This window comes from Alternaria postmessia (genome assembly GCF_024291825.1).
Source record: "Alternaria postmessia strain BMP 2775 chromosome Unknown scaffold_28, whole genome shotgun sequence".
NCBI classification, from domain to species: domain Eukaryota; kingdom Fungi; phylum Ascomycota; class Dothideomycetes; order Pleosporales; family Pleosporaceae; genus Alternaria; species Alternaria postmessia.
The window spans coordinates 96,363-110,609 of NW_026260101.1; the positions used below are offsets into that span (position 1 = coordinate 96,363).

Consider the following 14,247-nt stretch of genomic DNA (forward strand, 5'->3'; position numbering starts at 1 on the left):
CCAGTGTCAAGATCAGTATCTCCGGCGCCGAGTCGCACCAACGACCATAGCAGTGAGACGTTTGAGCTTGATATTGCTGATATAGAAGCCTTGGAAGCGGGCACAGCACCTCTGACGGGTCGGAGGCAGCCACAGTCTGACTTTAATCCTTCATTTACTGGAAGTGGTCTAGTTGAGAAGAGCAAGAGTTGGATCGATGAAGGCGTAGGGTTTGTAGATGGCGCTGTTAGTGCTGTTGCTGCGCAGATAGGGAGATGGACGGACGACGATGGTGGTGATGAGTCGCTATTGTTGCCTTACACAAGGCAGGGGAGAGAGAGAGGGGTGAGTGTCGCATAAGGGATGCGTCATGTAGTCAGTAGATGTAGAACGACGAGAATCTGGATGCGCAGTAAAGATGCTTGAACATATGAACGATGCTTTGATGAAGATGGCGGGTTGAATTCAAGCCCTCGTGAACGCTTTGTCTCGGGGCAAATGGTATCATCCAAGCGAGCACCCTATCCTAAACGCCAGTAGCAATGCCCGATATTGTTGTGTCCTAAATATCTCAAATATCAAAGTCCTTCCGCAAAATCTCCTGTACCTCCAGGTCCATTCCCTTCTGAATCATATGCGCAGCTACAAGATTGCCGACCTTGTTGACCAGTTGTTCCCGGAGGTCATCGAGATCTGGCGCGTTGTATGTTCCTTGCTGTTGCTCTCTCTGTTTCTTCTCTCTCATGCTCTTGGGTACCAGAGCTGGGAAGGAGCCCACAAGCACTGCAAGAAGAATCTCGGCGTCGTGCCTTGTACTTTCGTCGGCGAGCTTTTTAGAAAGGAAGTCATCATTGTACATCTTAATGTTGGGTAAGATGAGCCCCCTTAGTGCGTCGCCGGCACCCAGGACCAAGAGGAGTGCTTGTAGTGCACCAAAGTGCGTCCCAACCGACTTGTCGGGGTCCATGAATTGCTTGAGACAGGTGCGCGCAATCCGTGACTTGAGTCCTTGATTCGACGACGCGTGCTTCCTACAGATATCTTTGAGTAGATGCGCTGCAAGAGTTCGCAGATAGAAGGCATCTTGGGTAGCGCGGTTGTGGTCGGGCATAACCCCGTTGAGTGTTTCCGAAGAAGCGTTGGATGGTGCTGGGTTTGCTGGTCCTACTTTGCCGCCAGTGCAGCATGTTAGGATGGGTGGTACCATATATGCGACGTACGGATCGAGGTAGATGGCCTGGTTCTTCAGCAAGGCCTCTGCAGCGCGCATCATCTGCGTCAATATGAATAGGTTTTTCATGTTGTGTGTGACCTTTTCGGCTATAAAGCTGAGCAGGTATGTTGTCAACTGGTGGATGCCAGGCTCTGTCGAGATGGCTGCGAGTGCTGCATTCTGCCACTCGATGTTGGTTTCGTCGATGAGGGCGCCTGAAAGCTTGTTGAACAGCTCTTGGGATTCTTTGGACAAGACGTGTTTGACCAGCGGCTTGACGTTGACGTTGTCCAGGCCATTGGCAGCAGCCAGATGTGGATTTGCGTTGGGGCCCTTGGGCAGGAGATCGCCTGTATTTGTGTTTGGGTTCTGAGGTATTGAAGGCTGAACACCTTCCACAGCGAGCCAGTGTGCGGTGAAGGTGATCTCTCGTGGGACCTTGGGCAGTGGGGCGTTGATGAGCTTCTCGAAATCGACTTCTTCATCCTCGACATAGTACAAAGGCTGGCCAGGGCCCAGCGAAGCCTCGCCGAAGCGCAGCGGACGGGTAGATTCGTAGCCGTAGAGAGGCTCCACATTGAGCACCTTCAAGGCATTGGATATGTCCTGTGTGCTCAGTGTCGTCCGCTTCCCGTGTCGCATGAACTTGAGAGCTTCCTCCAGCACTTGGGCCAAACGGAAGTCAACGTCGCGTGCCAGCTCTTCTACCACATTGTCGGCGAGTGAGGCGATGCCCACAGATTCGGCCACGTCTCGTACATTGTCGGGGTTCCAGACCGAAGACATGTTGGCGGGGCGCAGTGCGATGTGCGAGTTGTGAGCTGGAGCCGGTGGGGCTGTCGGACTGCGGGCGCGCTGAGTCTAATGAAGCGGAATGGGCGAAGAGGGCCGATGGGAGGGCGGCGAGGGTATCACCAGCCGGGTGACGCAGAGACGGCGGATGTGATTGCTAGCCCTACGACCCAGTGAAGCACATTCCGGACGCGCGCATGCGAAAGTGGTGGGCCGTGTCGCGGAGTTGCGGCGTCTGTCGCTTTTGGCTCTGGCGTATGTGTTGGATGGGCTGGTACAGGCAACAGCTGGTGAATTACACGGCCGAGGCAGGGCTGGATTGGCGCAGACAGAGTGAGTCTACCACAAAGGAAGTCGCGGTGCTCCAGGGCTCGCGTTGGGCTTGGCGCGCGCGCCATCGTGTCCGAGCGCGCCTGCCTGTCCTGTCGTCACCCTCAGCTTGACCTTCACACCGATAGACGACTCCTCCGAAGCTGCGTCTATCCACGTTGGCACCTCTTGATCAACACTCTGCAGTGAGGCCATGTTGACTGGCCAGCCGTTTGCTTCACTCGAGAGAATAGACAAACATCGCAGCCTCGTCACCTGCTGATCGTTTCCAAGTCCAAGCACGGGAAAGCACGCAGCTCTACGAACCAACAGAAGTTTGTGGTAGCTGAAATACGAGGCGTCTAGTCAAGCCTTGGGTCGAATGGAAGTACTCGCGTATCCATGCTGACATCATGGCTTGTAGACCGCCATTTCAAAACCCTACTTCTTGAGGGAAAGCAATCTCCCCCAGGCACCTTGCACGACAACTCGTGCGGCTCCGGATCGTCTTCCCCGACGCCTGATGAATCGCAAGCAGTACTCAACCCTGTCCTCCGTTGTCACACAATCAGTCGACTGTCGCTCGCCGTGCTCTCACCCGTCGACACGTTGTTTACCGCCGTTCAAAATGTCGTCTTCCACACTCAACTCCTGCCTTCTCCTGCTCGGCCAAGGCACTCATTCGCCGCTTGTACTCCCTGTCTACCAAACCAGCATCTCATTCCAGCATGACAATTTAGACTTAGTCCTTCCTGACGCCACCCGTCTATCCGCGGACGGGCCGCTGCGATTCTGATTGTCTTTTGCCTGGCTCTTTGGATCTGCCAACTAGACATTCGCCCCTGTAAGCCACTAGACGAGCCCTTGTGGTGTTCGATTGGGAGTGTAGCAAAACCTTGTCCTAGACTATTTAATGTCGAGACTGCGTTAGTGTTTTGTCCTCCACAAAAGTCCTCACTCTCTCAGCAAGATAGTTCCTAGACTACCATATTTGAATCCTCACTCTTCATTCCGCGATACTACTACTTTTCAACCATCTTCCAAAATCACCACACAGCTACCATGGGCATCACTATGGGTCCCTCGGTGGATAACGTCTTCGAGCTTGTCAATTCACGCTCTGCTCATGTCCTAACAAGCTCATCCATGTCTACACCGACGCAAGATCGCTCAAGAGACGATCCGCCTTCTCCTCCACCCCAGCCCCCACCTAGTCCAGCGCACTGGAACCGTCTCGTCTCGGTAAGCTAGATTGTAAGACATGCCAGATATAGCTAACCATATGCCAAGCTCGAATTCCTTGCTCCACTAGAGATCTGAATTCTGGGGTAGTGGGGTAGTTCTGGTGAGTACATAACTCTACACGGAATTCGGCAGCGTCTGACCTCACTTGAACAGAAGCAAGACTTGCTTTTATCTGTACAGCACCCACCATGTTACATTGGATCGGCACGATCTCAGCTTGTCTTCTCCAAGTGTTCTGGTCTTGCATACCCATGTATGTGTTCAGTCGAGCATTTCTCTTCACATGCGATGGGCTTCGAAGCAAACAAGGTGCCGTAGCTTATTCGAATGTATGCCGGTCAGTCTACGCAGCGTCATGGAGGCGTTCGGATGCTCCTTGCAGGCTGCTGCATGTCTTGAAACAATATGCATGTATAGGCGCAAAACTCTCGACTTGTATGGCCATTGCAGATACAGTCCTCACGAGCCTGTTTCCTCCGAAGCAAAAGTCACGCTAGTTTTGATAAGTCTTTGTTTTTCTGCACACAGCTGTGATGTACCACTTGCCGTTATGTTGGCAAGACACTGCAACGACTACAGCGCAGTGTGTTACAGTCGAGATACAATGGACTACACGCGTACATTCAGGCTCCACCCAGTCTACTGTCCAGACTTAGGTCCCGATAGCGACAACCGCGGGTTATTGACGCTGGTGCTACCTTCCGGCTCGCTTACCCCCCCATTAGCGCGCACTAGTCGCGTCAGGCTTTTCGGCTTTTCCAAATCCGCAGAATCCAGACCTCTGGCTCCACTCGACTCCAGTTGACAGTACGTACATCACATCCGACGTACGTGTTTACATTCAACAGTTTATCAATCTTACATCTCTTTCACCGGTTGCGTCAGACACCAACCGAGGCAGAAGAAACATCAGTCATTCGAGCTAAACCGCAAAGCTCTTCTGGGACTTGGCACAGGATCGACAGTCCCACTATCCGCCACCAGCGGCTACCCACTTACAGGCACCTCCCACTATCTAGACGATTGAGGGGACAAACATTCTTTCACCACCCCTCTGACCACCGCCCATCCTTCACCCTCTTGCAGACCACCCAGCATGGCTGCCAACAACCAGGGTACTGAGGAGCAAATCCTCCAATGGTACTCAAATCTCTACAGCCGCCGGGTCGACCTGGTTGGCGACTTCGCAGGTAGTGAGCGGTTCCTCGTACACGGCGAATCACTCTTGCTTCAGTGCTTTAGCGACCCACACATCGATTTCGATCCTGGATATCAATTACTGCACGCGTCATACGCTGTTGAGAAGTTCCTACAAGGCCTCGTTTCTCGAGCCTGCAATTTCCACATTGCTTTCTTCGACGAACATCAAGATCTTTGCGTACCCCAGGATGCATCACCAGAAATCAGCGAAAAATACCTGCTTGCACGAGCAGCTATCATTCGTCATCTCAAGGTCAATTTACCAGACGTTGTCCCGGAGATTGAGATCAATGCCTTCCCATCAATATCCTCAGAAGCGTTTGCGGAGTACCTACGTGCCACAGACATTTACTTCGTCTTGTGTCATGATGGAGCCTCGTTCACTGATATCCGTAAGAGATTGATCCTACAAAAGGACCTCGACTCACTCCAGGGCGAAGACCGCGATAAGCAGCAGCGGCAGCAAGATTACAAGACTTCTTTCCGCACATTCATATATAGCATGATGCAGCGGGGGTACAGTGCTGCGCTGGTAAACGGATTGGAGTGGGCCGACACCAAGGTCATTACCACTGTTCTCGAGCATGCTCGTTCAATGACACTTGATGTCTCATCAGCCGTAAGTGGCCTGCAGCACTATTAATATCCTCCGGATGGTGCTACCTTTGCCATGTTTCTTTGCTGATCATCTCGTTTAGGAACCTCATACAAACAAAAGATTGACTGATGTTGTCGATCTATCGCATATGCGCGGCTTCTTGCAGACCATCAGGACGTCTTGCGATCAACTTCTGACTGAGCGCGAATACTTGACAGTATTAGTAGCTTCGAAACTGGCAGCTTCGAATGCTGACCTCTCGTCCGTGTTGTTGCAACATGCAGCATTACTTTCAGAGCTTCCTCTGTCTGATCGTATCATCAAGCATTGTGAAATTCCGGATGAGGTCAAGTCTTTCATCTTGGATTTCTGTTGCGAGGCACGCAAGTTCATTGGTAGTCCGGCATGGGCAGAGGCCTTCAAGGGCCATCCAGATTGCGATCTTGCAGATCTCATCGACGGACGGCTTCTCGCGTCATGTGCCCGCAACCCCACAACGGAACCTAGCGAACACCTACAGACCCTGCTCAAGGCCACAGCAGCTTTGGATGCTCATGATCTCCCGTCTCAGCCAAAAGCTTCTTCAGCAGCGAGTGACGACTCTACTGCAGCCAACGGTAATGATGAGGAGGTTTCTGCGTACAAGGTTCTACCTTTCTCGAATAGCATTTTCGACCCACATTTGTCCCCAATCAAACTAGACGTATCGAAGTCAGGGGGTAAGGCAGATACCACTACTGCTAACATCTTCCGCGAGGTCACGCATTGGCATAATCAGAGGTCACTAAACCAAAAAGCAAAGGTTGTCGTCGAAAAAGACCCCAAGATAGCAAAGAAGGCTCTCCGGCGAAACCAGTTCTTCATGGCTGAGATGACGTCGTATGCCGCCAGCCTGACGAATGCTGTTGGCAAAGTACTAGATCCAGAGACTATTACGCTCGGCGACAAGTCAAAAGCAGGCCAGGTGAAATCCATGACGCCAACCCAGGCAGTCGAGAACAAGCGGCCGAAGCAAGTGTCAAGACAGAGCACCAAGAATATCAACGCATCGAAAGAGGCAATGCTTGCCAACATCGCCGCCAGCTCCAAGCGCAAAGACGAAGAGAATGCGAAACAATGGTATCAAGCCTGGACAGTCTCATGCGCAGGCCTCGAGAAGCAAGTTGACTTGGCCTCAAGATACAACAAAGCCAGGCAATATCTGGCCGACCGCAATGAGGCTCAGCGTCAAGTAATTGGTCCAGACGTTCGCATGTACATGCTGAACGTTCTTTTGGAGATGTGGGTACGTTTCTGCCGCGACGGTGCCAAAGAGAAGGGCCTATACGTCGCCGCACTTTTGTTCGACACTGCACGAACTCTTTGCAATTACCCAACTGTGAGCAAGACGATTGCGAAGTGCCTTTCTATAACAGTGGAGCGCTTGAAGCTACCAACGCTACAAGTTCCAGCAGAACAAGGCGACCGGAAGTTGCCTTTCAAGTTTGTCTTGGACGAGACTGTCGTATCGGACTTGGCCTTGACCCTTTCCCCAGAGGAGTTCCAGCTTCTTCATTGTGGACCATACTTCGACCGTACAATCGATTCGGCACCAGACTCCCGTGTACCCTTCGAGCCAGATGCGTGGCAGCGACGTGTGCTAGACGAGATTGATGCACGTCGCAGTCTGCTTGTCATCGCGCCGACTTCAGCGGGTAAGACATTCATCTCGTTCTACGCCATGAAGCAAGTCTTGGAAGCAAACAACGACGACGTTCTTGTATACGTTGCTCCCACCAAAGCTTTAGTCAACCAAATCGCTGCAGAGATCCAGGCACGATTTTCAAAGAACTACAAGTACAGTCAGTCCGTATGGGGTATTCATACTCGAGACTACAGGATTAACAACCCCACTGGATGCCAAATTCTTGTGACAGTTCCCCATATCTTGCAAATCATGTTGCTGGCCCCCAGTAACGCAAAAAGTTGGTCCGAGAGGGTCAAGTGGATTATCTTCGATGAAGTCCACTGCATTGGTCAGGCCGAAGACGGTCTAATCTGGGAGCAACTGCTCCTCATGGCTCCTTGCCCTATCATCGCTCTCTCTGCTACTATCGGCAATGCAGAATCTTTCAACGACTGGCTGTCAGCCACACAAAAAGCTGCTGGGAACGAATTAGTCATGGTGCAACATCCGCACAGGTATTCTGACCTTCGAAAGTTTGTGTATACCCCACCCGCCAAACGCAATGCAGCCAGCTACCTGCCGCTTCCGAGCAACCGTTCGTTTGCGCAGCTTGGTTTAGACGAGCACACGGACTTCGCCTTCCTTCATCCTGTAGCTAGTTTGATCAATCGCACTCGCGGACTGCCCAGCGATCTGTCTCTCGAAGCACGAGACTGCCTTACCCTATGGCAGAGCATGACCAATTACCAGACAGCCGAATACCCGGTGGATAAGTCTCTGGATCCCTCCTCAATCCTGCCTACAGTTATCAAGAAGGCGGACATAATCAACTGGCAGGCTGGCCTCAAGAAGCTTCTAACTGCTTGGATGGCGGACGATAAGTCGCCTTTTGCTGAAGTCCGCAAGGATCTCAGCAAGTCATTGTCTGGCTTACAAGAGCATCAGACGAGTGAGGATGCCACAGACGACGGTGCAGACAACGAGGGGCAGCTGGATGAACTGGGCATGGAAATCAGTCACGATATCTCCAGCATACTTCCTCTACTCGCTGATCTACAACAGCAAGATGCACTTCCGGGTATTATCTTCAACTATGATCGTGCGATCTGCGAGAAAATGTGCCAAACGCTTATGAAGCAACTCGTAGATGCTGAGGTCGCCTGGAAGGAGACAAGCCCAAAATGGAAGATCAAGTTGCAACAGTGGGAGGACTGGAAAAAAGAGGTCGCGAGACGAGAGAAGCAAGGTCTTCGTGGAGACGCCTCCAAGGGCATGACCAAGCAGGATCAAATGAAAGAGGCTGCCAACGTTGAAGTTAGCGCCTTTGCCTCATTTGATCCAAACAAACCTCTCGATGGATTCCACTTCGCAGACCACAAGAAGCTGTCACAAGAAGAGTTCGCTGTACACGCAAAAGAGCTACGTTACCGCGGAGTTGAGGAATGGCTTATCGATGGTCTCATGCGTGGTATCGGCGTTCATCATGCTGGTATGAACCGAAAGTACAGGTATTGCGTCGAGATGTTGTTCCGAAAGGGATATCTGCGTGTGGTGATTGCGACCGGCACACTTGCGCTCGGTATCAACATGCCTTGTAAGACTGTGGTCTTTTCGGGAGACTCGGTCTTCTTGACAGCACTAAACTTCCGTCAGGCCGCTGGTCGTGCCGGTCGTCGAGGCTTCGACATGCTTGGAAATGTCGTTTTCCATGGAGTGTCTCTGAGCAAGATACATAAACTCATCAGCTCCAGGCTACCTGATCTCAACGGACACTTCCCCATCACGACAACTCTGGTACTGCGTTTGTTTACACTGCTGAACTCGTCTGAGAATGCGCCATTCGCCGTCCGCTGCGTCAATTCCTTGCTCTCACAGCCACGACTCTACCTTGGCGGAGAGGACGCGAAGATGACAGTCCTACATCATTTGCGCTTCTCGATCGAATATCTTCGGAGACAACATCTTTTGGACGCTCAGGGTGTACCTTTGAATTTCGCAGGTGCCGTGTCGCATCTCTACTTCACAGAAAATTCATCCTTTGCTTTCCACGCGCTGCTAAAGGACGGATACTTCCACGAGCTTTGCGCCAAGATTGACACGAACAAAGAGGCAGTTCTACGCGAACTCATGCTCACGATGTCGCACCTGTTCGGTCGGCGTCATTGTCGACAGGCTGATGAAGAGTACGTACGCGAGATAGTCAAGAAGAGCCCCTCGCTTGTGTTTCTACCTTCAATGCCAGAGCACGCTGCGAACGTATTGCGCCGTCACAACAAGACTACCCTCGATATCTTCACAGCTTACGTGCGCACTTTTGTCGACCAACATGTTCAAGAGCCGGACAACACTCTGCCATTGACAGATGTTACGGTTGGTGGCGATGCCTCCTCAAAATCTGAGAAGGCTCGGGACCAGAACGTGAAGGCTCGTTCTACATTCGTTGCTCTTTCAGGGTACGACGACAAGTTCGAGTCTATCCACGATCTGTGCAGTACTAGTCGTTCTGGTGTCTTCCTCGAAGAAGCTGTCGTACCCCACGTCGGTCTTTACCCTGAAGACTCTGATCTCCCGTTGAATGCTTATCTGTACGATTTCTTCCAGCACGGTGACGTCAACGCTCTTATCACGGCCAACAAGATTCGTCGTGGAGATGTATGGTTCGTCTTGAACGATCTGAGTATGACACTCGCTACTATCACTACGAGTTTGTCGAGCTTCTTGGGTCTGGCAACAGAGTCTGATCTCGACTTCATCGACGTCCGTGGTGGTGGTGACGATGAAGAAGAGAACAGGGAAGACAAGATGTTACCAAGCGACACCGCGACAGAGGCCAGCGCAGCCACGACTGCTTCGTCAAACAAGGGTCCCGTCAAGCAGGAGTTGACGATCCAGCCCAAGAAGAAGCTCAAGAAGAAGGTCGAAGAGTCGTGGGAGGATGAGATGGGTAGCTCCTCCAGCGAATCTGAAGTCGAAGAGAGTTGGGACGCTGAGGATGATGACGAGAAGAAGGAGCCGCCGGCTTGGGAAGAAGGCGAGGGCTTGTTGAACGTACTAAAGGCGTTCAAAGCTCTAAAGGAAGACTTTGACACCAAGTTCAGAGCTATGTGGGCATAAGTTTACGAGATCATTGTATCGCTTTCATTCTGTCAATACTCTGAACATTAGCGTTCTTGCTAAAATAGACGTTGGGGTAGAAAGTCTACTAAAAATGTCATCTTGTCAGTACATCACGAAGCTCCATCTCATTGTTTCATCTCGTTGCATTTCATCGTGTTAACCGACAACCTCTCATGGTGGCCGAGGTGGCACAAACTTGACTATGTTCTTCAGCAAATTCGTCCCCGTCTCCTGACAACTCAAAACAAATGTCTCTATTCCTGGAATACGTTCCAGATCTTCTTGTGTCTGCGGTCTTGCTCTAATAATCATGTCTAGTGTGTGCTCCGTTACGATAGGTGGGGCGATAGCAGGTCTTGCAGGCAGCTTTCGCATGACAAGTTTGCTCAAGGCCAGGAGCTTTGAACGAGCGATCCGTGAGCCAGGAGATAGTGATGTGCTTCGCGTTGAAGATGCCTCTGTGCTCGCAATGGCAAGGTCGTGGTTTAACGTCGGTTGCTGTGTTAGATCCACTTTCGGCTTTGAAGGTGTTTGCAACGGCTGAGGTGTCTGCTCCATCTCGCATTTTACTGGACTCTCGGCGCGTTTGCGTTTTGTACCGGAGCTTATGCGCCTTCGGCTCGGACTGCCAAAGTCAAGAGATGGAAGTGTATCATCCGAGTCGTAGGATGATGTGCTTTCATCGGATCTGTTGCCGTTGTCTACGTCAATTTTTGTTTCTGCCATTCCAAAAGATAGGCCAGTATGTAGTTGAGGTGATCTAGTAAGTGCAGTGTCGAAAGCTGGAGAGGAATCTGAAGAGCTATCACTGATATCTTTCCGTCGTGTCTTCGAGCGGTGAGGTGTTTGTGGCGGCTGGTTTTCAGACTTGGACGGTAACGGCTTTGCGACTTTGGCTGATGGCTCGATACCGTTTGTCGCTAGGAATAGTGAGATGACCTCAAGCCATTCATCGCCGAACTTTGCCTGTTGGATCTTTCCAATGCCCTTTATTGCAAGCAAGCCTTCGGTATCGCAAGGCTGTGCACGCGCAATTGATTCCAGTAAAGTATCAGGGATGATGCGGTGTGGCTGCAACTTTCTAGTTTCGGCTAGAGACGCCCGACGAGTAGCTAATTCTTCGTATAATGCTTGGGTAAGATCATTCAGAGGCTGTGCACTGCTTTTTGTAGTCTTTATCTTCTTCGGTGCTTTAGAGCTAGTCCCTGATACACCGCTCTTTGCAGGTTTGACGCCGAAGAAAGCTTCTGTTGTGATAGTTGTACCGTCTCCGACATCCAAAATTATTGGGTCGTCTCTCGATGCCTTGCCACTCGGATATTTCTCCGCATGGATCGGTAATGGCGGCGTGGGTTTCATGGCAAGCCTCTTTGCATTCATACACTTGTAGAGCATGAAGCCTGCGTATGCATCGCCAGCTGCATAGTTGATCTGATCCGTTGACAGTGGTTTGCTCCAATTACTCGTGCGCACATCGCCCTTGTACAGGGGCAGACCGAGCTGCTCTTCAACTTGGTGCGCTAAGCTCACGAGCTTGACAGATACCAACTCTGGTTTCCTAGGGCCAAACTTCACAAGACGGTATAGATGGCTCGATTCGACAGCACCTTTTGGTTTGAGTCCAAAGAAACGGCTCAACCTCGAGAAGTCCGCCTTCAACACATTTACCTAAAGGTACGTGTATGAAGTCAGTGTATGTCTCATATGCAGTTCGTACAGGGATGTTTCTTACACCAACTTTGCCAATCTTAGGGTCCTCGAGAATGCGTTTCAGTGTCGGCGCGATAATCTCTTCACTCGTCTTCCCTGGATGCAAGCCAATATGAAATAGCGCGATTTTGTCCTCGGACGCAATTTGAATCAATCCAATCTTGTTTTGCAAATTATCTTTTTTCCAATCATTCCATGGCCACTCCATATCAAATCCGATGACTGGCTCATCAAGAAATTGCTTCGCGTATGTTTCGGATTGCGCTTTGGTCTTGCTATACAGGATCTCGACTTCTTTGCCTCCAGGGCCTCGGTAGAGACGATGATTCCACCATGGTTTGGGTGCAGCTTGAGTAGACGAGAAGCCATAAGACTGAAGCGACGAGGCTTTGGGCTGTTGTGGTTGTATGCGGTACGAGAGTGGCCAATGCACCTTTGGTGTTTCGATGGTGACCTCTGAAGGTGCAACATCATGGGTGGAGCTTGCCATTAAAGATATGCAGTTCCAATAAAGATACCGTCTAGACCTAATCATCGACAAGCAATGGTTGAAGGCATATGAGATGGTTAATCGCGCGGCATCCATGCAATGTGGCGATCGACGCTAATGAGCTGGAGCACAGACTGTCTTTTACGCGTGTTCACGTGTGACGTTTCTAGCGTGTTTTGCAAGCCCCCCACTGCTTCTGCTACATGAGGCTGCTTCTTCTCCACTCATCAATGCTACGTCACATCCTGTCTGGGATCGCCGTTGTGATCCACTGAATCTGAGAAGCTTCCCAGACACGTCTACGTCCGTCTCTTCGCTCCATTCTCGGAGGTTGACACCTTGGCGAAACGTTGACAGCTCTGCAGAAGAATCTCACTGCGTCACCATCACCGGTACTCTGTCCGTGACTCGACGCGCGATCTAAGGCTACAGATTGCTCTCACGACGTGCACACTTGATCCTGATTCGCTATAATCCTGGACGGTACTCGCACAAGGCGCTATTCGGACGCGCTTTGGAGAGCCGACGACAATCGACGAAGAGAGGTCATGGCACACGATTGACATATACTGATCAGACTGAGGGCGTTCTTGCCGCTACTCTCGTTGCCTTCAGGCGTAATTCCCAATAATAAAAAATTTAGGTGGTAAACCAAAACTTACAATCCTGGTTTTGCTTTAGGCATTGTGGACATGGTTGTTGCCAAGCTGTGACAGCTGAGCTCTCACGCAGTACCCGTTTCATACACATGCGGAACACCCTACGTAAGCACGATATCTACAATCAGCGCTAAGCGGACTGCGACAGACTATGCTACGGCTTCAGGAACTATGCCTGGGAGACGCGTACTTCAATGAACATGGTATATGTAGGCTGATAGCCTCACTTCGGGCCGCCTCTATAATCCACTGTTATCCCCATTTTACATTCATACCTCTGCGAATCCTCGTTTGTAAACAATAATCACCCGTCATGTATTTCTCCACATCAGTACTCGTAGCCGGATTGGTCAGTCTTGCGCAGGCGCAGGTCCCATCTGGCTTTACGCCACAGGCCGCCACCAAACTCGAAGTCATCTTCAACTCGACTATGGTCAACACGGCAGGACAGCAATTAGCAAAAGCTTGTGAGTTTCGAGCTGAGTCGATTAGTCAAGACATCATTCCTGACCTGTTTAGCTGTCGCAACACAACCACAACTTGCATTATCCAGCGCTATGATCGACTCAAGCCAAACATACATGTTTGTGATGCTCGACCTTGATGTCCCACCAGCGAACGGGAGCACCGAGCGACGTGTGTTATTACACTGCATGAACACCGGATTCAAGGCAACAAAGCAACAACTTATGGGCGCTGCCACTCTGCTCGCGTCATCAGAAAAGGGCCCAGCAGCGTATATTCCTCCAGGTCCTCCAGCGACCGATACAGTCGCGCATCGATACGTACAGCTGCTTTTCCAGCAACCCGCCAGTCTCAACATTCAGGCGTCGGCATTCGCTGGAGCACAAGCTCGGATAGGTTTCGATATCGAATCGTTTATGTCGAAGAATGGCGTGAGCGCGCCAGTCGCAGGAAACTTCTTTCGTGTAGACGGAAGGATAGCTGCAACCGCCAGTGGAACTGCTGGTGCTGCGGGCGCGTCGGGCACTGGTGCCATGCCAACCGGTACACCACAGCCTTTCACTGGTGCAGCTGGCGAAGTCAGTGTACCATACGGGACGGCTGGTCTGCTTAGTGGCATAGCTCTTTTCGTGCTGCTAGTGCTATAGAAGGCCATCCTGTAAATTTAATGAATGTTACGACTTGATGAACCAGATTTCAATGACAAGATCACGTGTATTCATGAGGTGACGGTACCAAGCATACGGCTACACTTCAGCACCTTTGTTATCGCTGAAATACGCGAAACCTAGAGCCCAACGAGAT

At 51.1% G+C, this 14,247-nt stretch overlaps 5 protein-coding genes across 5 annotated transcripts; 3 read left to right on the top strand and 2 right to left on the bottom strand.

The window, feature by feature from the left end:
• Nucleotides 1–550: 550 nt before the first annotated feature.
• Nucleotides 551–1,978, bottom strand: J4E82_005343 (uncharacterized protein; the record flags this gene model as incomplete). Its single annotated transcript, XM_051731610.1, has 1 exon — nt 551–1,978. One exon carries the CDS (start codon nt 1,976–1,978, stop codon nt 551–553), a length of 1,428 nt encoding a protein of 475 aa, XP_051588568.1.
• Nucleotides 1,979–3,355: 1,377 nt separating this feature from the next.
• J4E82_005344 (uncharacterized protein) lies at nt 3,356–3,613 on the top strand (the record flags this gene model as incomplete). The annotated part of the gene is made up of 2 exons (XM_051731611.1): nt 3,356–3,535; nt 3,584–3,613. 2 exons carry the CDS (start codon nt 3,356–3,358, stop codon nt 3,611–3,613), a joined length of 210 nt encoding a protein of 69 aa, XP_051588569.1.
• Nucleotides 3,614–4,634: 1,021 nt separating this feature from the next.
• J4E82_005345 (uncharacterized protein) lies at nt 4,635–10,116 on the top strand (the record flags this gene model as incomplete). The annotated part of the gene is made up of 2 exons (XM_051731612.1): nt 4,635–5,357; nt 5,437–10,116. 2 exons carry the CDS (start codon nt 4,635–4,637, stop codon nt 10,114–10,116), a joined length of 5,403 nt encoding a protein of 1,800 aa, XP_051588570.1.
• Nucleotides 10,117–10,290: 174 nt separating this feature from the next.
• J4E82_005346 (uncharacterized protein) lies at nt 10,291–12,319 on the bottom strand (the record flags this gene model as incomplete). The annotated part of the gene is made up of 2 exons (XM_051731613.1): nt 10,291–11,787; nt 11,852–12,319. 2 exons carry the CDS (start codon nt 12,317–12,319, stop codon nt 10,291–10,293), a joined length of 1,965 nt encoding a protein of 654 aa, XP_051588571.1.
• A 972-nt stretch (nt 12,320–13,291) lies between these two features.
• Nucleotides 13,292–14,090, top strand: J4E82_005347 (uncharacterized protein; the record flags this gene model as incomplete). The annotated part of the gene is made up of 2 exons (XM_051731614.1): nt 13,292–13,445; nt 13,498–14,090. 2 exons carry the CDS (start codon nt 13,292–13,294, stop codon nt 14,088–14,090), a joined length of 747 nt encoding a protein of 248 aa, XP_051588572.1.
• Nucleotides 14,091–14,247: the final 157 nt, after the last annotated feature.